Below are 26,874 nucleotides of genomic sequence, written 5' to 3'. Positions count from 1 at the left end.
GGGTGCTTCAATTGACCCTCCATCGATGCGACACGTTACCGTCGCACATCACATGTTGCGCACGTCATGTTGCGCACGTCATGTTATCGCGATTGTCTTGTTCGAGCGCACGCCCCGATAACGTAATTGTGTGAGGATATTGTAGTGGAGTGACGAGTGTAATTGTATCATAGTTTATGGAGAAAACCAATTTAAAAGGGACATTCGACGTGCTGTCGAATCAGTCATATTTAAACTTGCGCAATGACGTCAGTATGCGGTCACGGAGGAAAACGTAAGTTTTGGGGGGCAATTTTTAGCAGCATGGGCGATAATTAGAGGTATCAATGTTTTTTATTTATGTCATCGCTAACACACACTGGGCGATTATTAGAATATGGGCGATAATTAGAATAAATACGGTACGAGTTGCAGATTTTTTGGATCATATATATACATACAGTGCCTTGCGAAAGTATTCGGCCCCCTTGAACCTTTCAACATTTCGCGACATTTCAGGCTTCAAACATAAAGATATAAAAGTTAAATTTTTTGTCAAGAATCAACAACAAGTGGGACACAATCGTGAAGTGGAACAAAATTTATTGGATAATTTAAACTTTTTTAACAAATAAAAAACTGAAAAGTGGGGCGTGCAATATTATTCGGCCCCCTTGCACTAATACTTTGTAGCGCCACCTTTTGCTGCAATTACAGCTGCAAGTCGCTTGGGGTATGTCTCTATCCGTTTTGCACATCGAGAGACTGGAATTCTTGCCCATTCTTCCTTGCAAAACGGCTCGAGCTCAGTGAGGTTGGATGGAGAGCGTTTGTGAACAGCAGTCTTCAGCTCTTTCCACAGATTCTCGATTGGATTCAGGTCTGGACTTTGACTTGGCCATTCTAACACCTGGATACGTCTATTTGTGAACCATTCCATTGTAGATTTGGCTTTATGTTTTGGATCATTGTCCTGTTGGAAGATAAATCTCCGTCCCAGTCTCAGGTCTTTTGCAGACTCCAACAGGTTTTCTTCCAGAATGGTCCTGTATTTGGCTCCATCCATCTTCCCATCAATTTTAGCCATCTTCCCTGTCCCTGCTGAAGAAAAGCAGGCCCAAACCATGATGCTGCCACCACCATGTTTGACAGTGGGGATGGGGTGTTCAGTGTGATGAGCTGTGTTGCTTTTACGCCAAACATATCATTTTGCATTGTGGCCAAAAGGTTCGATTTTGGTTTCATCTGACCAGAGCACCTTCTTCCACATGTTTGGTGTGTCTCCCAGGTGGCTTGTGGCAAACTTTAAACGAGACTTTTTATGGATATCTTTGAGAAATGGCTTTCTTCTTGCCACTCTTCCATAAAGGCCAGATTTGTGCAGTGCACGACTGATTGTTGTCCTATGGACAGACTCTCCCACCTCAGCTGTAGTTATCTGCAGTTCATCCAGAGTGATCATGGGCCTCTTGGCTGCATCTCTGATCAGTCTTCTCCTTGTTTGAGATGAAAGTTTGGAAGGACGGCGGGGTCTTGGTAGATTTGCAGTGGTCTGATACTCCTTCCATTTCAATATAATTGCTTGCACAGTGCTCCTTGAGATGTTTAAAGCTTGGGAAATCTTTTTGTATCCAAATCCGGCTTTAAACTTCTCCACAACAGTATCTCGGACCTGCCTGGTGTGTTCCTTTGTCTTCATGGTTCTCTCTGCGCTTTAAACAGAACCCTGAGACTATCAAAGAGCAGGTGCATTTATACGGAGACTTGATTACACACAGGTGCATTCTATTTATCATCATCAGTCATTTAGGACAACATTGGATCATTCAAAGATCCTCACTGAACTTCTGGAGTGAGTTTGCTGCACTGAAAGTAAAGGGGCCGAATAATATTGCACGCCCCACTTTTCAGTTTTTTATTTGTTAAAAAAGTTTAAATTATCCAATAAATTTCGTTCCACTTCACGATTGTGTCCCACTTGTTGATTCTTGACAAAAAATTTAAATTTTATATCTTTATGTTTGAAGCCTGAAATGTGGCGAAATGTTGAAAGGTTCAAGGGGGCCGAATACTTTCGCAAGGCACTGTATATACATACACATAGACACACACGTATATACAGGACTGTCTCAGAAAATTACAATATTGTGATAAAGTTCTTTGTTTCCTGTATTGCAATTAAAAAATCAAAAATGTCATACATTCTGGATTCATTGCATATCAACTGAAATATTGCAAGCCTTTTATTATTTTAATATTGCTATTATGGCATACAGCTTAAGAAAACTCAAATATCCTATCTCAAAATATTAGAATATCATGAAAAAGTATACTAGTAGGGTATTCAACTACCGTATTTTTCGGACGAAAAGTCGTTCCGGAATATTCAAGATTCAAGAGTTTTTATTCGCCATGTTTGAGCGTGCCAAACAAGGAATTTGACTTCGGTAAATCACAACCTCTGTTCAACATTTAGGTGATTCCAAGTCGCATCAGCCATAAAATGCCCCAAAAAGTGAAAAAAAACATATATAAGTCGTTCCGGAGTATAATTCGCATTTTGGGGGAAATTTATTCGACAAAATCCAACACCAAGAACAGACATGAACGAGCAACAACAGGCTAAACGATAGGCATGCTAACGTGACATAAACACAAACGAAGAGCTGAGAACGGGCCTGACGTAACATTCAGAGTTATCCAAATAACTATTACATAAATAACACGTTTATCAAACTATCTGTGTCACTCCAATTCATTAAATCCATCGATCGTCCTTTATGGAAACGATGCCGCGTATGCGCCGCGCCGCTGACGTCTAAATATTCTAAATATTCCACAGACCCATATAACGATATATAAAGTATATATCAAATAACTATCATACAAACAACAATATTATCAAACCATCTGTGTCACTCCAAATCATTAAATCCATCGATCAAATTCCTCGTCATTTGTCAACAACCGCTGATGTCAGCCTCGTCGTTATTCCACAGATCTAGTATATCACAACATTGTAGCGTTAACAAAGTACCAGGAAAGACGTGGGTTTGGTAAATGGCTCTTTATTTAACAAAACAAGAGTTCAACGAGCCAACAATTACTGAACTGTAAGGATAAAAAGATATACAAGTTGCTACACGAAATAAAATATATCAAATAACTATAACATAAATAGTTCACCGCGACATGGCCCCAAGCACCGGCGTGGACTTCCAGGCGTGTGGTGGCGTGGACTTCAATCCCCGGAGGTGGAAGAGAGCTCCATAGAGTAGGACTGGGCGTGCGTCAAAGCTATAATAATTTTTCAAACCTTCTGTGTCACTCCAAATCATTAAATCCTTCAAACTCTTTCTCCTCCGTGTCACTTACAAACAAAGCCGCTAATGATGCCGGTAGTACGTGGGGCCCTTTGTCATCTTCGTCATCCCGTGATCGAATCCTTTGTCCTTTATGTAAACAACCGCCGCGCCGCTGACGTCACTTGCAGTTCAAACTACAGTAATCCCTTGCTACATCGCTGTCCGTTTGTAGCGGTTGCAATTTTTTTTTTTTTTTTTTTTTTAATTTTGGAAATTTGTGAAAAAAATCACATATAAGTCTCTCCTCAGTATAAGTCGCCCCCCCACCCAAACTATGAAAAAAAACGCAACTTATAGTCAGAAAAATACGGGAATCACTTGAATTGTCTAACTCGAAACACCTGCAAGGGTTTCCTGAGCCATGAAAAAAACTCAGCTTGGTTCAGTAAACTAAATCACAAGTATGGGGAAGACTGCTGATCTGACTGCTGTCCAGAGGACCATCATTGACACCCTCCATCAGGAAGGTAAGACACAAAAAGAAATTTCTCAAAGAGCAAGCTGTTCATACAGTGCAGTTTCAAAGCACATCCATAGAAAGTCTGTTGGAAGGTGAAATAAAGCAGGAAACGCTGCACAACCAAAAGAGATGACCGCAGCCTTAACATCATTGTGAAGAAGAGTCGCTTCCAGAATTTGGGGGAGCTTCAAAGACAGTGGAGCTGGAGTCCAAGTATCAAAAGCCACTGTTCACAGACGTGTCCAGGAGATGGGCTACAATAGCTGTATCCATGGTCAAGCCACTTCTGAACTCAAGACAACGGAAGAAGCGTCTGACTTGGGCTATGGAAAAGAAGCACTGGACAGTTGCAGAGTGGTCCAAAGTCCTCTTTTCAGACGAAAGCAAGTTTTGTATTTCATTTTGTCAATCGTGCACTTATCTGATGTAAGTGACCGGCTCTCCGTTTAAAGGGTCAAATTCTGTACTTTAGCCCCTCTGCAGTAACGCAGTCTGTAGGGGAGACGAGAATTGATTTAAGCCGGTACGGAAAGAAGATTCGTTCCGAGTCTAACCGCTGTTCAGGTAACCAATCTATTGTTAGATTAATTCCGTCATTTCCGGACGGCAGTCCCGCTGAAATCAAAGAAACCAGAGGGTTGAGTAACTACTTTGTCGAGACCCAGGATCTCCTCGATCGCGGCAGTTTCAGCGCCTCTCCTTTCCTATTAAGATTGTTGCTTTTGTTATCCGCTCGGAATAGTTTAGCAGTCTTTGTTAAGACCGCGGGAACTCGTTTTCACTAGCGTACACTCACACTAGCTGAGCTTAAGTTAACGGTTTCGAACCAGATGTCAAGGATTAAAGCGGTCTTCATTTAAAAAAGAACTGAACGGTTTAAAGTATGACTATGATAGAGAAACAGAGATTTAAAGCATAAAAGATCAAAATAATCATTAATCGAAATTAAATGATTATAGAGTAGAAATTTAATGAATAAGCAAGAAAGCGAATTACAAGTTTCAATTGTTCGAACAACTAACAATAATTTCCATCCACCATTCTCAATAGAGCAAAAATTATTCAGTCTCGAAGTTCTCTCGATTGAAAACTCAAAAATATAGTAAAAAAGGGTAAGAGGCTAGAGGTCTAAAATGCTGTTTGGTGGAAAAGTCGAGTGATCAGTTCTCCTTGTTCCAAAATCCGAATTCTGTTTAAAAGAACAGGCTGGCCTAAAGAATGGAGATGACGACGCCCTAAAAATGGCTCCTCTCTCCTGCACCGAGGTCTGCATCTCCTAGCCTGTCTTTGAGCTTAAAAGTCCAATTTGAAGATAGTATAAATTCATTTTAACGGACCTAGGGTTAATCTCAGAAAGAATGAAATCTATCTTTGTCTAATCGGCGTTCTCGACCCACGGCAGTAGCCGCAGGGGTATAGCCCTGACGGGCAGAGCCCTCCGGGCGAGAGAGAGCGATGCTCTTTGTCCGAACGAACATTTTATACCAGTCCAGTTCGTGGGTACTATGCCTGCTTGGTCAGTTACCAGTTTTTTTTCCATGACGTCATACATTGGCCTCAGATGACCCAAATGCTTCCAGAATAGACTGCACCTACATCTCAGCCGGTCTCAACCGGATTCAACCAGATGAGGTGACCATGTTCTCACGGAAGTAACAATTTTCTCAGGGATGCTTCATCCTGTTTCCCACTCCCAAATCTTGTCAACTGTCCATCAACGTGACATTTGCAAAGGTTTTTCCTCTGACTTGTGCTCCGTCAAACAGCATTTTGTTTAGGCTTGGTGGATGCACGTGACAGAGGTCACGGTCATATTTGGAACCTCAGTCTTCCACCACCTAGTATCACCATTAACCCTTTCCCGCCTCCTTGTCTTCGCTCACATTCATACATTCATGTGTAAATGGAACATCAATATTACATACATGTTTGATACTGATCATACATTGTGACAATAATAACACATACTTTCACAATAGTCAATTTACCACATAATCATAACTATGATCGTGGATTCTCTTAGTTAGCAGGTTAAAACACTCAAGCATCTTCAAAACGTATTTTGACAAGCTGGTGACCTCTAGGTCAAGCTCAAGCGTGGGATTGCAATCTTCCACCCACGGTATCACTGTCAGCCCCTTGTCCTTACTCAACTCTTAATACATTCATGTTTAAATGAAACATCAGTGCTATGATGCTGCTCAAGTTGCTACTAACTATACAATATTGCAAAAAAATAAAATAAAGTATATTGCAGCTTACTCTAACTGTGATTAACATGTCTCATTACCTAACGATGAGCATGGGCTTCCCTAGTTAGCAAATTAAAATATTCAAGCAGTTTCAGAGTATATTATAGCAAAACAAAATATAATATAATCCAAAATTGTGTGTTGCTAATGGGACGTCAAACGCTGCGCGTTCACTTCTCTTCCGGGGGGGGTGCTAAGGGGACGTCAAACGCTGCGCGTTTCGCTTCTCTTCCGGGGGGGGGGGGGGGGATGTGTTAATGGGACGTCAAACGCTTTGTGTGGCGGGCTCCATGTAGTGTGGAAACTGAGAAGTGCAACAGAGTTGAGCTCAAGCTTCTTGTGCGGGCCATATTCAATTATGTTTTCAGAATTTGCTGCGGGCCAATAAAAACTGGCCCGCGGGCCAACTGCGGCCCGCGGGCCAGTTTTTATAGTAGTTTGGAGACCCCTGCTCTACTGTGTTTCATCAAGTCCAGAGTAAATGCAGATTTTAGAGCACTACATGCTTCCGTCTGCTGAAAAGCTCTATGGAGATGATTTCATTTTCCAGCATGATCTGGCACCTGCCCACAGTGCCAAAACCACCAGTAAATGGTGTACTGACCGTGGCATTACTGTCCTCGATTGGCCTGCCAATTCCCCTGACCTGAACCCCATAGAGAATTTGTGGGGTACTGCGAAGAAGAAGCTGAAAGACACCAAACCCAACAATGCAAATGAGCTAAAGGCCGCTATTGAAGCATCCTGGGCATCCATAACACCTCAGCAATGCCACAGGCTGATTGCCTCCATGCCACGCAGCATTGATGCAGTAAACCGTGCAAGAGTATTCCCAACCAAGTACTGAGTGCATTAATGGACATTTTCAAATGTTTGATTTTGTTTTGCTGTTATGAATGTTTTTTTTTACTTGGTCTGAGGAAATATTCTAATATTTTGAGATAGGATATTTGAGTTTTCTTAAGCTGTATGCCATAATCAGCAATATTAAAATAATAAAAGGCTTGCAATATTTCAGTCGATTTGTAATCAATCCAGAATGTATGACATTTTTGTTTTTTAATTGCATTACAGAAAATAAAGAACTTTATCACAATATTCTAATTTTCTGAGACAGTCCTGTATGTACATACATATATCAGGGATGAGAATGGCAAATGTGAAAAAACATTGACAAGTAGCCGGGGGTCTGGGGGCCCGATGATATATATATATATATTTATATATATATATATATCATGGACTCAGTCGGCCCTAGATCTATCGAGCTAAATAACTCGTCTACAAGTGATGAAAACCCAATCGCAAATTCATATTGGCGCGGTGTAAAAACACAACAACCTCCTGCTGAACGTCGACAAGACCAAGGAGATTGTTGTTGACTTCCGGAAGGGTCACACCCAACACCTGCCGCTGACCATCGACGGTGCTGTGGTGGAGAGAGTGAGCAGCGCCAGGTTCCTGGGGGTGCACATCAGTGAGGATCTCTCCTGGTCCACCAACACCGCATCACTGGCGAAGAAGGCCCAGCGCCGCCTGTACTTCCTGCGGAAACTCAGGCGAGCGGGCGCTCCTCCGGCCGTCATGACTACATTTTACTGCGGCACCATTGAGAGCGTCCTCTCCAGCTGTATTGCTGTTTGGGGTGGCAGCTGCACTGACTACAACTTGAAGGCCCTGCAGCGCATAGTGAACACGGCTGGTAAGATTATTGGTGCTTCACTCCCCTCCCTGAAGGACATTTACACCTCCCATCTCACCCGCAAGGCGACCACGATTGTGAGTGATGTGAGTCACCCCGCTCACTCTTTGTTTGATCTTCTGCCCTCTGGGAAGAGGTACAGGAGCCTGCGCTCCCGCACCACCAGACTCACAAGCTTCATACTCCAGGCTGTTAGGATCCTGAACTCGCTCCCCCTTTCTGCGTAGCGTCCTGTACTTTGCGCTATGCTTACTGTCTGCTGTATGCACACTGGCTCAGTTTTGCTCCTCTTATTTATTGGGTTATTTGTTTATTATTTATTCATCACTCATATTATTTATTTATTATTTATTATTTGTGCCTTCTTGTTTTTATTTTGTGTCGTCTACTTGTATGTCTATCGTGTACTATGTCTCGTCACCGTGGGATAGAGGAAACGGAATTTCGGTTTCTTTGTGTGTCTTGACATATGAAGGGATTGACAATAAAGCTGACTTTGACTTTGGCTTTGATATAAACATTTTCTCAACGGATTTACACGATTCACGAAAACGATACTTTCGACGGAAAAAAACACAGAAATCCACGGATCCGCGGAAAATTCTCATCCCTGACACACACACATGTGATGGCCTACAGTTTGTATACTATAAAAAAAAAAAACACAATTGCAATATATTGCAAATTTGATGTAATAAATGTAATAAACAAGTCAAAGCGTTCCATAAGAATATTAGGGATGTAGTGGCTCATAGTAGGTGAAGCACCATATAGTTGGGAAAACACAATTATTACACTTTTGGAATAAAAATAAAATTGAAGTTTAGCATGGGGTGTCAACAAGGTTATTTGAGAATAATTATGACCCAGTGGTTTATACAGACCCACACATTTGGTAACTGTTTTCCCAGCGGTATCGCAACTCAAGTACAAACTCCTGCCAGAGGTAGGCCACAGCCCGCAGCCCACCATGGTACAAGTTGACTAGACACATACATAGTCCCAGCCGATGGGTCAGACTTTGAACTGGTGCTGACTTCAACTGAATAAAAAGATCCTGGGGGAAGGGGGGGGAATCTGTTGTTAATGATGCTTTGTATTAATATTCATAATCAAACAGTATACCAAATTATTTTTATCCTTAACCTAATCTTATCTTCGTTGGCTTTTTAAGTGGTTTTAGTCATTCAAAAGGTTATATTGTCTCCAATATCATCTTGTACAATAAATGTTTCATTTTTATTAAATATTCAAAATACATTAATAAATCACATTTAAATGGTTATTTTGGAAAATGAATAAGTGAATAATATTTACTTACATCAGTATTTTGATCTTTTGCATGCTTTCCAAAGCTATTTGTTTGTGGAGTTTTATTTTCTGTCTTATCCACAGCAGCATCTGGAAAAAGATACTGAAAGGGGAAAAAGGGGAAAAAGATTAAGATTCTGAATACTCAACCTTAGATGCTTTTTCTGGCATTCACATTGTGCATTTCAGTCCCATCTGTTAATATGCTGCTGTTGCGCTGTATGACTTGGCAAACCACTCAGTAAACTGGTACACAGAATTTTCACAATCGGCACTATTTAGCTAGATACTGAATGGTGATCTGCATCGGTGATCTTTGTAAGGTAGGGTGCCTGTGGTCGCCGAATTAGGACAGCCCCAACATAAGAAGCTTCAAGATTACAATTGGGATGCAATGAACTTCTTTGCATAGTGGCTCAGACCATGAAGACAAACAAGGCATTCACAGTGTTGTACCGCTTTTCATGTGACCGTTTTATTCTTTTATGACTCTTTAACATTTGCATGGTTCATATGTCCATCAATTTGCTTTATAGTCATATCCACATCATTGTAATTTACAGTACCTTTAATTCGAAGCAATGAATGTTCTGTTATGCCACCATTTTACAAATATAACAATAGCAATTCTAGTAATTCAAAACTCCCGAGAACGAGCACCTTTAAAACCCGTCCGTCCGTCCGAAACACAACCAAACCCAACACCCCACCATCCATCCATCCATCCATCCATCCATCCATCCATCCATCCATCCATCCATCCATCCATCCATCCATCCACCTCCTTGTACTGTAATCAGTGATGGGCAAGTTCCAAACGTACATATACAGTCAAACCTCGGTTTTCGAACGTCCCGGTTCTCAAACAAATTGGAATTCGAACGAAAAATACGAGATTGTTTTGCTTCGGTTGTCGAACAAAAATTCGGAGGTCGAATCTCGCGAGATGAGCCGAGAGGACCCGAGAAAACCCGACTGCGCGGCCCGGATGCCGACTGACTCCGTTCGTTGTTATTGTATTTTCGTTACTTTGAGGATTGTATTAACCCCTAATCATGCCTCCAAAGAAAGCAAGTGGGAGCAGTAAAGCAATCCTAAAACACAAAGACACTCTTACAGCAATGCGACAGTGAGCGCCCGGCGCGCTGCGGTTGCGCGATCGGACCAAATTAAGCTCCCTGCGCACTGAGGTCCACTTAAATTTTGGAAAGTACATGAGGACTTTAAAAATATTTTCTAAATTTCAGCGACGGCTCTGTCACAATAATGCGACCAGCACGGTGCAGTTGCGCGTTCGGCGGCGCGCTACGGTTGCGCGTTCGGCAGTGCTCTGCAGTTGCGCGATCGGACAAAAATGCGCAAATGAAAAAATGCTTAAAAAAGGCAGGGGTTTTTTGTCTTGGAACGGATTAAATGTTTTTCCATTATTTGTAATAGGAAAAATAGATTCGGAATTCGAACGATTCACTTCTCGAACCGCCTTCTGGAACGGATTGTGGTCGAAAACCGAGGTTTGACTGTACTACTAACATGTAATATTAGCAGTTACAGTAATCCCTCGTTTATCGCAGATAATTGGTTCCACGACCACACGCGATATGTGAAAATCCACGAAGTAGTGTCACCCTCTCATTTTTAACATACATAATTTTTTTGTGTTTCAATAAGTGTACATTAAACCATAAGTGCATATGTTATCATTAAATCATTAATAGTTTCAAACATCTAAATACTATATTACCGTATTGGCCCGAATATAAGACAGTGTTTTTTGCATTGAAATAAGACTGAAAAAGTGGGGGTCGTCTTTTATTCGGGGTCTAGACATTATACCCATTCACAACGCTAGATGGCGCCAGATATCTTTAAAGCGAATGCTGAACTTAACTCCCCAGGCCAAAGCGAACCCCTGTCATGAAGAAAAATAAAAATAGCGGTATCACGAAGAAGAAAAATAAAAAATAGCGGGAAGAAAGAATAGAGAAGAAAATAAGAGAAGAGATTACGGAAAATGGAGAAACTGTTAGAAAGGTTCCGATGTTGATGTTAAAATGTTGGACAGTTACGTCACCGCGCCTTAAGTCTCGCGTGGGTTACCTCAGTTTATCGCGATTGTTGGGGCTTGTGCGCAGCGGTAAGTTAAAAGTTGCTGGTATCGATTGAGTGTGTTGCTGTGATCGTGTGTGTCTTTGACACAAAGTGAGTACCGTAATTTTCGGACTATAAGTCGCGGTTTTTTTCATAGTTTGGGTGGGGGGGGCGATTTATAATAAGGAGAGACTTATGTTTTTTTTCAAAAATTTTCCCCACCAAAAAAAAAGTGAAACCGCGATAAACGAACCGCGATGTAGCATCAGCAGCGCGACGCAGCATGGCGCGGCGGTTGTTTACATAAAGGACAAAGATTGATCACGGGATGACGAAGGACCCCACGTACTACCGCCATCATTAGCGGCTTTGTTTCTAAGTGACACGGCGGACGAAGAGTTTGAAGGATTTAAGGATTTGGAGTGACACAGAAGGTTTGAAAAACTATTATGGCTTTTACGCACGCCCGGTCCTATTCTATGGAGCTCTCTTTCACCTCCGTGGATGGAAGTCTGGGGCCGGCGCTCGGCCGGGTGGCTGTCTGGGGACGGTGGATGGGGCTCAGTCATGGCTTTTACGCACGCCCGGTCCTATTCTATGGAGCTCTCTTCCACTTCCGTGGCTGGAAGTCCACGCCGCCACACGCCTGGAAGTTTGTTTTGTTAAATAAAGAGCCGTTTACCAAACCCACGTCTTTCCTTGAACTTAGTTAACGCTACAATATAGTTATATAGTAGATCTGTGGAATAACGACGAGGCTGACGTCAGGGCGCACGCGCGGCGTTGTTGACAAAGGACGAGGAATTTGATCGATGGATTTAATGATTTAGAGTGCACAGATGGTTTGATAATACTATTGCTTATATAATAGTTATTTGATATCTAATGTATATATCGTTATATGGGCCTGTGGAATATTTTGAAGTGCAAGCACCGTCAGCGGCGCGCACGCATTGTTGACAAAGGACGATCGATGGATTTAATGAATTGGAGTGACACAGATGGTTTTATTAACGTGTTATTTATGTAATAGTTTTTTTGAATAACTCTTTGAATTTTACGTCAGGGCCGTTCTCAGCTCTTCGTTTGTGTTTGTGTCACGTTAGCATACCTATCGTTTAGCCTGTTGTTGCTCGTTCATGACTGTTCTTGGTGTTGGATTTTGTCAAATAAATTGCCCCCCAAAATGCAACTTATACTCCGGAGCGACTTATATGTGTTTTTTTTCACTTTTTTGGGCATTTTATGGCTGATGCGACTTGTACTCCGGAGCGACTTATAGTCCGAAAATTACGGTATATACATTTCATTGCCACTACTGTCTACTGTTGTGCCGTTTGTCTGAACGTGGTTTGTTTCGTGTGTGCGCCGTGTGATTGATAGCTTCGGCGCGCTCTTTTATGTTTTCCTCGCATCGTACGAGTAGTCGTTATGCAGCGCCATGGGGACTAACGGTCGCCAGCAAATGTATTTTGTTGTCTTAATGACATATGTGGTGTGTTGCCGAGAGTATTTCATTCATGGTTATTTAGTATAACGGAACCATTACGCGCAGTTAGTTATGTAATGTGTGCCGCCTACTCGTGTTGTGTGACGTCAGAAGCTGAGCGTTGACTTACGTGCTGTATTTCTGTCTGTTGCAGAACCACACACACACACACACACACACACACACACCCCACAACCCACACACACCCTTCACACCCTTCACACAAGAATCACATTCACACACCCAAACACTCACCCATGTACACTACACACACCTGCTCTCACATCCTTACGACTATGCTTATGACGTGTGCTATACCCTTTTGCCAGTTTGCCTGTATGCCCCGATGAGCCACAGTGCCTGTTACTTTTTTGCCAATAATTCAGTAAATCAATCAAAACTGAACCACGTCTTCCCTCCTGTGTTCTGACCGACACCCGGGGGCGAAACGAGCATAACCATCCGAGCCAACCCCCTATACAGTCCTCAGGCTCCCCAACAGAAACAGTCGGTTTATTTACATTTCAAAAAGCAGAAGCCATTCATTTACAAATGTGATTGCACTTTAGTTTTCATATTTAAATGTTCAGATATTAAGATGTGATAGACATGTTTTGCATGATTTGAATGAGGCAAAATAACATGCTTTTCCTCTCGAATATATAGTTCTAATCATTTGTTTCAGATGTACTGTAATTATTTTCTGTATAAAAATAAAATTTGGTGTTCAAAAAGTCTTCTTTCAAACTTGAGTCTTGAAAAAGAGGGGGTCGTCTTACAATCAGGGTCATCTTAAATTTGGGCCAATACGGTAATGCGTAGTATAAATGACATACAGAAAATAATGTATAAATAATATAAATATAAATATGATACGTGTGTATGTGTGTGTGTGTAACATATGTAGATGTAGCTAAAGTATACATACTGTAAATATGTTTTTAGAATTCTTATTATAACAACTTTTTATAACAAGGTACAAGTGCACATACTGTAAATATATTTTTAGAACTTTATTATTTAAAAAAATATATAACATGGTACAACACTGTAAATATGTTTTTAGAACTCTTATTATTATAACAATTTTTTTTATAAAAAGGTACATACTGCAATTGTGTGTGCACTCCCTGCCTTCTGCTGGCGTGTGGGCAACTTTGGTGACATAATTCCTCAATTTAGAAGTTTTATTTTCAATTTTTGATGGTTTTTTTTAATTTGGAAAAAAAATCTGCGATGTACTGAAGCTGCAATAAATGAACTGCGATGTAGCGAGGGATTACTGTACTTGCATTTGAAAATAAAATGTTACTCAAGTTTAACTTTATTAAAAAATTCAGGAATTAGTTTTATAATTATTTATACACTTTAAAAGTAACATTTATTCGGAATGATATGACTATATAGTGTAGTGCAGTGTTGAGGATGGATAAGCTATGTTGAGGGATAAGTGGTGTTGAGGGAGGGATGGATGCTTAATGCTTAAAAGTCTGCTTAATACTGGAATATTTACTTTTACTGTATGTGCATTTATTACATTGGTATTATTAATCACATCATTACCTTGATCATAACTTTCAGATTACTAATGCTTAATAAACACCTTTCAACAAAATCTAACGAAATCTTACCTGAAGAATGCAATTAAGTACATCTGCACCAAGTGGGCAGTCATCAATAACTCTGTGCCGTTTGATGTGCCTTCGAGCATTATGCACCATATTTGACACAGAGAGTTTGGACATCGGCACTGATGCAGTGGGCTCTGTCAGCTTTGATAGAGCAGAACTGATGTCACTAGTACCTGTGAAGAAACACAGTTGACAGTCATCTTTAACATATGCCATCTTAGTTTCCCAATGCATTAATCGATTATCGGTAGAGGTCCACATAAGAGGTGCGCCAGTGGGTATGAGGACTGGAAACAGAATATTCCTCTCCTGTTCAAGTCTGCCACCACATGTTCGTGTTCTAATTATAGGTCAGACCAGCTTAAATTTGACTGCTACTGAGCAGCAACTTAAAAATATACGCTAATTATTAAGGCAAATCCATGTACATTAATATATAAGAGGTGCAAGAATTAATCGACTGACAACTTAATTATTGATAACGTTTTTTCTTGATCAATCATTTAAATTGCTTTATTTAAAATTGTCCTAACCCTTAGAATTTCAGATTGCCAATGGTCTTCTATTCTCTAATCGCTGTCATGTCCTTCATGAAAGTATTGTTTTGTGTTGTATCAAAATAAACCAATTGCATTTACTTTGGAAAAAATAATGATCAGCATTTATATTTTTGTTACAGACCAAAACAATAACTCAACAACTAAATAATTGTGTGTGTCTGTGTTTGTGTGTGTGTGTGTGTGTGTGTATGTATGTGTGCGTGCGTGCATTTGTGTGTGTGTGTGTGCGTGCGTGTCTGTGTGTGTCTGTGTGTGTGTGTGTGTGTGTGTGTGTGTGCGCGTGTGTGCGCGTGTGCGCACGCTTGTGCACAGGGTGCGTGTGATACGTCAGTGTGTAGAAATGCTTATAGTTAGTGCGTGTTGCTCCTGCTTTGTACTCTCTGCTTTCAGCCACTGCCACCGGCTAGCCCTCCTAGTGGGGGTGAAAACTGGAGCCGAGTGCCTAAGCCTCCTGCTCCCGGTACACAGCCTCTCCACCACCAAGACTCCTGCAATGCCTCCACGTGGCCATAAACGGATACTGAGTTCCGTAAGGTCTCAGGCCAATCTGTAGGGGATCTCGGAGCAGTAGTGCAGGCCAACTGGGGTGTGGACACGGCTTGCCTGCCGTCTACCGACCACTGTCCCAGCTAAGGGTCAAAATGCACGGGCAGATGGGGTTCATAGCCTTGGATGGCAACCTGTCTAACTCTGAACTAACACCGGGACTGTGAGGAGTTGTGACCCACAGTTTGCTATCAGCATAGTAAAGCCATCCATGGAGAACAAAGTCATCCCAAATCCTATACTTCCAGTGGCGGGAGTCCGCAGGAACATCGCGGCGGGCGGTGGTGCTGATCCTCCTTCTGGAGGACACCACGACAGGAGCTCAAACCCTGGGATTGTCCCATGGAGGGTCCTGTCCGATCACAGCACCCCCCTCCCCCCCGGGATTGTCCCAGGGAGGGTCCTGTCCAATCACAGCACCACGTCAAATGCACTCATGCGCTATCTGAGACAATTTGTTAAGGGAACCTTCAACGAGAGTAGAGGCGAGTTTGATAGAACTTGCACACTGTGCTGAACGGAGAGTGGGGGTCTTGGGGGTCCAAAAAAGAAATGACAGTGCACACTGATGACCGGATCCTGTACCGCAGAGTCAGGAGATGCACGTTCATCTCTGTATCTATGTGGAGGAACGAGGCCCAGGCCGCAACAGGAGGTGTCGGGTTAATGCTGGGCCCAAGGGCACGTAAGGCTCTCCGTCAGGTTTACCGCATTACATCCGAGTGACAAAGAAGTGGAGGAACTACATCATGAATGCTGAGCCATACAGCACTTTTAGTTCTGTGGGCTCAGACCACCGTGTGGTCCCCATGAGAGTTTGCCTGAGCCTCAGGGTCCCCAAACCAAGTCCCAAGATCAGGTGTACCTGGAAAGCTTTCTCAAGTGACCCTGGCCTTCAAACCAGATACACAGAGGAGGTGAGGAGACAATTTTAGCAGCTGGACAGGGGAGCAGAGGCCAATAACGAATACAGGAGATTATTCACTGCAAATGAGGAGGCGACCAGGTTGTGCGTGCCCATGATGGAGAGAGTCAGAACCTCCCTGCGATCCAAACACCCAGAGGTCGTAGCAGCATGAGGGCTGTGGAGGAAGCTCAACTCAACTTTGAGCGGGAACCAAATGTGGAGAGGCATAGCGAGCTGAACGAATCCAAACAGTTTCTTTTCAGAACTTATGATACCATCAAAGGGGAAGACCTGATGGAGAGAGTACGGCGGGTGCGGACGGTGCAGGGTTAACAGCAGGATGGGGCGGTCACGGAGGGTCATCAATGAAATGACGGGGCGTAAGAGGACCAAGGAGGGACAGGTGGAGGGACACAGCCCAGAGGAGAGGGTGAGAACCTGGACCAGTCACTTCCAAAGGCTTGCTGGGAGAATCAGCAGACGCAGCTGAGGAAGATGAAATGCCATCAGTCCTCCAAAATCTGAACATCAACAATGGTCCCTTCACACTCTGAGAGCTAGCCAGGGCAAAGCGTTGGTCCAGATAGCATACCCCCAAATGTCCTGAAGAACTGTGATCGCGACAACATCATTCTAGAGTTCTGTAATACAATCAGCAAATAACAAAATGCGTATTACAGGTAATATTTTATTTCACAACACTTTGCCTTGTTCCTTTCGTCTCTGCTGTTCACTTCAAACACGCTCCATACGAACGCAATGCTCTCGTATCAGACGCTTGCTTGATCACCTGCTCGTTTGCTGTCACAATGTACCCTACACAAATCCGAAACATTTGTTGCGGGTCCGAGTCACGACGAGGGGCAAGTTTTGGTTTCCAAGGGTGTTTTTATTCCTCTTCAACGTCTCTCCCATACAGAGCCGCCTTTTTCACATGTCCGCACGTCACTTTCCTCTCTTTTCATCTGATCGCGGTGGTGCCTTTACGGGCAGTCGGAGAAATCAACGGCAACAAAAAAAAATACATCCAGCCTAGTTAAGACCATACCAAAGACTATAAAAATGGGACCCATTGCCTCCCTGCGTGTGTGACGATCATTGGGACTTAGAAAAAAAAAAAAAAAAAAAAAAAATTGGGTGCGTATTATACATGGGTACAGGCTTTTTTCCAGCATCAACATGCCATTTTTAGGGTGCGTATTATACATGGGGGCGCATTATACATGGAAAAAAACGGTAGTTTTAATTTTTTTACTGAGTAACAAGTGCATACAGCTCTCACAGCATTAGGTCACAAGAAACCACCAGGACAAGGCCTGATAGAACCATACTTCCTTAAATTGGATGCTAACTTTATCTCACAACCACTTAAGATCCTTTTTAATATTTCAATCCAAAACAGACAATATTCCATTGTTTGGCAGTCTGCTTTTGTTACCCCTTTATTAAAAGGAGGAGATCCAACAGTTTTAAGTAATTATAGACCAATATCAAATTTGTTTGTCTTGTCAAAAGTTCTTGAATTGCTTGTTAGTAGGGGTGTAAATCGCGGGTTTTGTCACGATACGATATCATATCGATACAAAGAAACACGATACGATATTTGCCGATATCTTAAAGCCTGCTGTGATTCATTCACGATACATCACGATATAGTGCTCTACGATCGATATAGAACAATATCCTGATTTATAACAATTCATACGCAAAATCAACAAGGTACTGCAAACTCTTTATTTAGGAAATTACAAAGTGCTTCCAAACGAATGACTTGAAGCCCAAAGGGGAGCGAATTTCCTCGTCTTCTTGGACACTAGCCATAGCACCAGCCCAGGAGCCGCGTAGTTGTCGGCTCCCCTTTCACGTGCCTGCTCTGCTCACAACACAACACGCCACGCACTGCTCCCGGAAAGAGGAAGCAAGCAACAATGAACTGGATTTCAAAAGAAAGTCGCGTCTAATGTCCGAGGTCAAAAACGGGCGATATGGATCGATGTTTACGTTTAGCATCGATGCCAACAAATCGTAGAGCATTGTATCGATGAATCGTTACACCCCTACTTGTTAGTGATCAGCTAAAAATGTTTCTATGTATACTCCAACGAACTTTGAGAGCAAAGTTACAATCAGGTTTTAGGAAAAAGCACAGTACTATCACTGCAGCTACCAAAGTCATTAATGACATACGTGTTGCTCACAAACAAGTAAATAGATTTTTATTGATCTGTCAAAAGTTTTTGACAGTGAGGACCATGCTGTTTTAAAGCAGACTTGATTGATCCAATGACGCTGTTTCCTGGTTCACAAACTATCTGAGTGACCGGACTCAGTGTGTTAAATGTGATGGTTTGATTTTGTAATTTTTAGATGTCCACATCCAAGGGGCTTAATATTAGGTCCCATTTTGTTTATTTTGTACATAAAGGAACTTGGCCAAAACGTGTCTGATGCAATTATTTAGTATTTACGCTGATTACATAATTATTTACTGTTTTGGATTAACCCCTGCTAAAGCTGTTGATTCTCTGGAGAAAACCTTTAATGTGGTCCAGAAAACTCTTCTGCAACTAAAGTTGGTCCTCAATGCTGACAAGACAAAACTGATGCTGTTTTCAAACACAAAGAAAGTTCCAAAACTGCTGCCCACAGAAACGTCATCGAGGTGGTTCCTGTGTACAAATATCTTGGAGTTTTGCTTGATGACTTTCTCACCTTTAAGCCCCATATTGACAATCGTGTTAAAAAACAAACTGAAACTGGACTTTTTCTTTCAAAATAAAGTGTTTCTCATTTGAGGCGAAAAAGCGACTAGTCACTTCAATGTTCTAATCTTTTTCAGATTATGGAGATATCTTGTTCATGAATGCTTCAGATCAATCTTCATAAGATTGACACTGTTTATCATGCTTCTTTGAGGTTTATTAAAACCTGTAGCACCTTGACTCATTGTGAAGTGTATTATCGAGTGGGATGGCTTTTGTCCACCAGGCGGTTAGTACTTATATTTCTAAGGCCTTGCTTGTTTTTTTTTTTACCCTTCTACATCTGTAATTTGATCACACGGAGAAGTGCCGACTCTTATTCTTTGCGCTCAAATGATAATCTGTTGCTCTCTGTTCCATTTGCCTGAACTGAATTGGGAAAAGGGGCTTTTTTTCACTCTGCATCTTCAGCATGGAACATGTTGCAAAAAGACTGGAAATTGACTGAACTTGTTTCATTGACCAACTTTAAGTCCCAAATAAAAGCACTTGAGATGACTATCAAATTGAAACTGTTTTTTATAATGTCTATGTAAGTTTCATTAAGCTGTGTAAATGTTAAATGTAATTTTTGCTGCCGCTTGGTAATGACGCCATTGTAAAAGAGGTTTTTAACCTCAATGGGACTTTCCTAGTTAAATAAAGGTTAAATAAAAAAAAAAAGATATGGTTTATATCAAATATCGTGCCAGTGCCCAAATCCTGAGACCTCTAAAAGACGGACAACTACCGAGGCATCAGCCTGACCTGTATCGCTGTGTATCACAACCGCATGATTCTTAACAGGGTCTGGCAGGCAATCGACCCTCACCTGAGAGAAATTATCAGAACGGCTTTCAAGAGGGACAAACGACTACAGCCCAGATTGTAGCGGTCAGGAGAATAATATCGGTCCACCGACGCATGATGATGAAGATCCTGAAGACATACGATATTCCTCCCAACCTACTCCGAGTAAAAGAGTCTATGTATGCAGCTGAGGGAGCCAAGCTTTAATTGTTTTGAATTTGAAAGGATACATCCTTTCAGATTAATTTATTTTTGAGTAAATGTAAATCTGGTATTTTAACAAGTGTGTTCGTTCACCAAAGTGTTTGTGTACTGTACTACTACTAAGATACCAATAAAGATAATGTGTAGCAATTACACATTTTGTAAACAAGTGCATATGTGTTAGGAATAATTTAAAAGATAAGCATAGTTAAAACAGTCACATTAATCTCAATCACCAAACCTTTGCCCTCCTCCTCAACAGATCCTCTTCCAAGAATCTCTTCTGTAGTCTCCTTTCTCCCCAGTAACTTGAAAAAGTCTGTCAGCAAGTCACCTGCAGGACAAGATGAGAACAGGTCAAACTCTTTACAATAACATGGGACATTTTCTTCCACTAATGCAGTGCTTCTCAATAATTTTCTGTGATGTCCCCCCTAGGGAGAAGAAAACATTTCGCGCCCTCCATGTTATTAACATAAAAGAAAACAAAATATAAATAAAAAAGAAAGACCAATTTACAATAAAGAATAACGATTACGGGTTTTTTCCATGTATAATGCGCAAAATTTAACTAATTTATTGTCCTAAAATCTGGGGTGCGCATTATACATGGTTACAATTTTTTTTAATTTTTTATTTTATTTATTTTTTATTTTTTTATTTATTTTATTTTTTTGTGAAGAAAATCATGGTACAACAATTTTTGAAGAAAATCTTGTCACGGATGGTTCTTTACAACGTCACTTTCCTCTCTCTTCATTTTAACCTAACTGATCGCGGTGGTGCCTTTCTGGGCAGTCGGAGAACTCAACGCCAACAAAAAAAATACATCCAGCCTAGTTAAGAAATCACCAGAAAGATCACCATGACAATTGTGAATAATAAATAAATAATTATTATATATATATTATATATATTATTATTATAATAATAAATAATTGTGATAAATAACTGGAACATCACTCAAATATTGGTGATCCCATTGAGAGTCTCACATATTTCTTCGCTATCGAGTTTGCTACTGCATGCGCAGTGATACTGACCGGCAGAATAACGTCCGGTTGTTCCCAAAGATGATCTTTTTTCTGAAATAATTTTATGTTTACGGACTTAAGTAACCCGGCCGGGTCATACCAAAGACTATAAAAATGGGACCCATTGCCTCCCTGCTTGGCACTCAGCATTAAGGGTTGGAATTGGGAGGTTAGATCACCAAATGATTCCCGAGCGCGGCGCCGCTGCTGCTCACTGCTCCCCTCTCCCCCAGGGGATAGATCAAAATCACACGGGGATGGGTCAAATGAAGAGGACAAATTTCACCACACCCAGACGCGTGTGTGACGATCATTGGGACTTTAAAAAAAAAAATTTAAAAATAAAAAAAGTCAAAATTTGGGTGCGTATTATACAAGGGTACAGGCTTTTTTCCAGCATCGACATGCCATTTTTAGGGTGCGTATTATACATGGGGGCGCATTATACATGGAAAAAAACGGTAATAACGTTGTTTTTTAGTCTGTAACAGAACAGATTCAATGTGCATCACTTTGCCTGAAATTAAAAATAAATTATAATTATTTAAACTATAAACATTCTTGACCAACTGCCATTTTATGCTGGACAAAATACAATAAAATAATAATAAACATACATTGGCTCGGTAGCGCACTGGGTAGCACGTCCGCCTCACAATTAGGAGGGTGCGGGTTCGATTCCACCTCCGGCCCTCCCTGTGTGGAGTTTGCATGTTCTCCCCGGGCCCGCGTGGGTTTTCTCCGGGCACTCCGGTTTCCTCCACATCCCAAAAAACATGCTTGGTAGGCCGATTGAGCACTCCAAATTGTCCCTAGGTGTGAGTGCGAGTGCGTGTGGTTGTTTGTCTCTGTGTGCCCTGCGATTGGCTGGCAACCGGTTCAGGGTGTACCCCGCCTACTGCCCGATGATGGCTGGGATAGGCTCCAGCACGCCCGCGACCCCCGTGGGGACTAAGCGGTACAGAAAATGGATGGATGGATAAACATACATAATATTAAATTAAATAACAGAAATAAATAATATTCAATTCAAAGTACCGTCTTTTTCCATGTATAATGCGCCCCCATGTATAATACGCACCCTAAAATGGCATGTTGATGCTGGAAAAAAGCCTGTACCCATGTATAATACGCACCCAAATTTTGACTCCTACTTAAGTCCGTAAATGTAAAATTATTTCAGAAAAAAGATCATCTTTGGGAACAACCGGATGTTATTCTGTCGGTCAGTATCACTGCGCATGCGCTAGCAAACTCGATAGCGAAGAAATGTTTCGGATTTGTGTAGGGTACATTGTGACAGCAAACGAGCAGGTGATCCAGCAAGCGTCTGATACGAGAGCATTGTGTTCGCATGGAGCGTGTTTGAAGTGAACAGCAGAGAAGAAAGGAACAAGGCAAAGTGTTGTGAAATAAAATATTACCTGTAATACGCATTTAGGTAGAGAACTGAACTCTCGCTCTTTATATAGCTGACGTGTCTTGCGCATCCGTTCTGCGCATCTGTAATGGCGGCCTCCGTATGATATCCGGATAAAAAAATAAATAAGTAAATAAATAAATAAATAAAGTTAAAAAAACAAAAAATGTAGCCATGTATAATGCGCACCCCAGATTTTAGGACAATAAATTAGTTACATTTTGCGCATTATACATGGAAAAAAACGGTAATCAGTAACATTAACTCAGGAGCACAATATATAAAACATTTTAACCTACAAAACAAAAATGAATAAAACAATTTGTGCATGACTGAGACCATATCCACAGCTGCAGGTAGTATTAGCTCTTCTGCAATGGTGTGGTTTTTTCTTGCACTGAGCAATTTGGTATGCTGCTTTATATGATGCTTACGGTGCTTGCTGATTGACTGAAGTAGCATTCACAAAGTGGGATGATTGCTGGCAATATTCAGCCCATCTTCGCTGAAAAACCTCAAGCATCTTATCAGCGTGATTGGGGAGCAATGACGTTATAAGTGCTGCCTTAATTTATTTGGCTTCATATTGTCCGCTGCCAACATTGTAAGGCACAGTAAACACACCGGTCTTTCCTCGTCTCCCGTCGTAATCGCACTGCAGTCGAGGGCTACGTACGCTTCGTCATATTTCCTTGTCTTAGCTTTTGTGTGACTCTCAATTCTCTTATCTCCGTCTCTCTCCGCTGTTCTTTTCAACCCAGTTCAATATTTTTCCATGGTGTCCCACTGCACTTTTTATCGACTGCTTTGTGCTGTGTATGCGTATGTTCCGTGCGCTCTACACTGTAGAGCAGGGGTGGCCAACCAGTCAGAGACTAAGAGCCACATTTTTTTACTGTGTACCGCAAAGAGCCACATCCCCCCCCCCCAGAATGGGTTTGCCCCTCCTCCTTTGCGGGATTTCACCTCATGCGCATGCGCGTTTGACGAAAATACCATATTGAACTCAAGCGAAGCGAACACGCAGCGTTTGACGAAAATACCATATTGAACTCAAGCGAAGCGAACACGCACAAAAACAAACAAACAAATAAACCCACAAATGTTGATATGAACGTAAAGGAGCCGCATGAAACCCGGCAAGGAGCCGCATGCGGCTCGCGAGCCGAACGTAAAGGAGCCGCATGAAACCCGGCTCGCGAGCCGCATGAGGCTCGCGAGCCGCGGGTTGGCCACCCCTGCTGTAGAGCGACTACTCCTTGCGCACACTCTTCCAGTGATACCGCCACTCCCACCTACTGCAGTGAATGTCTAATTACCCTTTTATCTAGTACAGCCAAAAGAAAAGCATGTTCCCTGGTGTCACACGCGCCCCCCTTGGTATCGCACCGCGCACCCCACTATTTGAGAAGCACTGCACTAATGTATTGTAGGTGCACTCAAAGTCCCATGCTCAAGTCAGAAATTTCTACAATTGATGTGATAGGACCTTCCAACAGTTATGAATGATACCAGTCACATTGGTCTTGGCGGTACCAGTATCAAACCATGAAATTTACCATCATTTAAAGTTAAAGTTAAGTTAAAGTTAAAGTCCCAATGATCGTCACACACACATCTGGGTGTGGTGAAATTTGTCCTCTGCATTTAACCCATCCCCGTGTGATTTTAATCCATACCCTGGGGGAGAGGGGAGCAGTGAGCAGCAGTGGTGCCGCGCTCGGGAATCAGTTGGCGATCTAACCCCCCAATTCCAACCCTTAATGCTGAGTGCCAAGCAGGGAGGCAATGGGTCCCATTTTTATAGTCTTTGGTATGACCCGGCCGGGGTTTGAACCCACAACCTTCCAGTCTCAGGGCGGACACTCTACCACTAGGCCACTGAGCTGATTTGCAGATAGTACTGGTGCCTGAGCAAAATAAAAATAAAAAGTTTGTCGTCACGAAAGTAGTGTTCATCAGCCAGTTAAATCCGTCTCATGAAAATTAAAAAAAATAATAAAAGAAAAAGAAATAGAAAAAAATATAACATAACATAATCACACGACAGATGAGAGGCAAGCCCCGTCCCCTTGCACCACTGACTTCCGATTTGTCAATAAGGGTGTGTCACAGCGACGCCAGAGAGATGACCTACATTCTACATTATTCTTTTTTTGTGGTTCCCTTCACTTGCTTCCTCTGTTTTTAGTTTACTTTTTAGAGTCTACTATACAATTTTGAAAGCTGTGAACTGTCAATCTTTGCCAGTTTCAACCACGTCACTGCTCAGAATTCGCAGGGCTCCATGGCTCCCTTTCTACCGTCGGTCACCGGACATGCAAGTATGGCTTTGGATAATCAAGTTTGTACTGCTCTGTGCACCAGCTGTATCCTTCTTCTAGAGAGGGTGTCCCTGCTAGAGGGACATGTCCCCCAGTTAAGCAGAATAACTTGATAACCTTAGATGTCATGGACACAAATGCGGGCTGCAGCCAGCACGCCAGTACTGTTGGCATTATCCCTAAACGGCTTCCTAACAGCAATGAGCCTGTAACGACACATAGCTGTCCCAAGCCACCTCGATCTACTGGCTCTTGCACCTTGGACATACACTGTAGGTGACTTCATTACCCGCAACATCGCGCTTAAAAATTCAGCCACAGTAAAGTGCATTCCTGGAGGCAGACCATTGAAGCTAAATTTAGGGAGATGCTCGTCACAGGCCTTGTTACTCAAAGATATACGTCGGCTCCAATGATGCTAGGATGGGCAATCAGAGGTGACAAAGAAAAACATCGCATCAAAATCTGAAAGCCGTTTGCCCAGAGAAAACAGCTTGGGTGCCCGATGTATATTATTTTGTACGACACCAATTGAATTTGATTCTACCCTGGGCTACAATGCAGAGTCAGATCCTGGTTACAAAAAAAGTCATTTTGAACTTTTTGATGTTGCAAAAGAACTGCTTAACCCTGCTCGACACAGGTTCAAATATCGCTCTCAAACTTTGCCACGCCTCATTATTATTAATTCTGTTTTTACAATGTTGACATGTTGCAGCCGTTTCATCAGATAATGTGGAGCTTCTGCCATCGGTAATTATGCGTAGGTGCGGTCTTTGCAAGGAAAGGGAAAAATGACATGTCGTAAAGCACATCAGCACGTGTAGTTTTTTGTGTGGCACCCTCAATTTTTTTTTTGTGCCAGTAAAATAAATATAAATATAAATGCTGCCAGGCCATCACAACGGTATCATTCAACTACCAGTTGTAAGTCAATTCTTCATCACAAAAGTTATGAAAACACTTAATGAAGGTCCAAAACCTTGAAAATGCTGCTTTTTGTGAAAATGTATTTGGCCCATCCACCAGTGCATTGATAAAAAGTTCCCCCTTTTAGTTTAAAACAGCGTATTTAGCAACCAGGATACCTTGCCAACCCGAACAACTGTAGGACTCAGGGTAATTTTTTTTCCTTAAAGTACCATATTTTCCGGACTATAAGGCGCACCTAAAAACCTAAAATTTTCTCAAAAGCCGACAGTGCTCTTTATAGTCCGGTGCGTCTTATATATGGATCAATTGATGAATTTGTTGATCCATAATGGTTGTACACAGCGCTCAGCCAAAATGTTCCAGTACGTTTTAGTACGACTAGTTAATTCCAAGGTCGCATCGCTTCCCAGCATTACGGCAACCGTGGTCAGATGGCGTCATTGAATAGCTGTTGTACCCGTGAGGATATTTCATTTCAAAATAGGCTGCTCCGTTAATGTTTCGAGTAAATATACGGATCGATATGGAAGGGAAACACAGGTAAGCAGTACCAATGTGTTAGGTCGAACTTTAGTCAGTTGCGATCATTTTATAGGAGATCGTTTGAGAAACGCAATTGTTTACACTTTGCTGAGGCTCATGGGGGTCTGCGAGCTGAGGCTCATGGGAGTTTGCGGGTGGCTAATGCTACAATAATAGCTGCTATACGCACAAGGCTATTTCACGTCAAAATAGGCTGCTCTGTTAATGTTTCGAGTAAATTTACGGATCGATATGGAAGGGAAACTCAGGTAAGCAGTACCAATGTGTTAGGTCGAACTTTAGTCAGTTGCGATCATTTTATAGGAGATCGTTTGAGAAACGCAATTGTTTACACTTTGCTGAGGCTCATGGGAGTCTGCGAGCTGAGGCTCTCAGGAGTTTGCGGGTGGCTAATGCTATAGTGCAGGGGTCACCAACACGGTGCCCCCGGGCACCAGGTCGCCCGTGAGGACCGCATGAGTCGCTCGCAGGACTGTTCTAAAATTAGCTCAAATAGCGGCACTTGTCAGTGAGCTGCATCTATTTATTTTACAGTCAAACCTCGGTTTTCGAACGTCTTGGTTCTCGAACAAATC

The 26,874-nt window shown here is 42.0% G+C and overlaps 1 protein-coding gene across 11 annotated transcripts in view; it reads right to left on the bottom strand.

The window, feature by feature from the left end:
- Positions 1-26,874, bottom strand: part of rab3gap1 (RAB3 GTPase activating protein subunit 1) — a 176,501-nt gene that overhangs the window by 96,477 nt on the left and 53,150 nt on the right. For all 11 annotated transcript variants that reach the window (XR_005101404.1, XM_037280619.1, XM_037280621.1 and 8 more), the window contains 4 exons: positions 20,287-20,379; positions 14,278-14,450; positions 9,080-9,172; positions 8,643-8,815 (listed from right to left, as the gene is read on the bottom strand). Coding sequence is in view for 10 of the 11 variants with exons in the window: in XM_037280619.1 (XP_037136514.1) it covers positions 8,643-8,815; positions 9,080-9,172; positions 14,278-14,450; positions 20,287-20,379 (532 nt within the window). In the remaining variant the exon portion in view is untranslated. The remainder of the gene's footprint in view (positions 1-8,642; positions 8,816-9,079; positions 9,173-14,277; positions 14,451-20,286; positions 20,380-26,874) is intronic.

The sequence above is a fragment of the Syngnathus acus genome, chromosome 21 (genome assembly GCF_901709675.1).
Source record: "Syngnathus acus chromosome 21, fSynAcu1.2, whole genome shotgun sequence".
Lineage (NCBI taxonomy): Eukaryota > Metazoa > Chordata > Actinopteri > Syngnathiformes > Syngnathidae > Syngnathus > Syngnathus acus.
The sequence above is the reverse complement of the archived record's forward strand: the minus strand, read 5'-3'. Positions and strand labels throughout refer to the sequence as shown.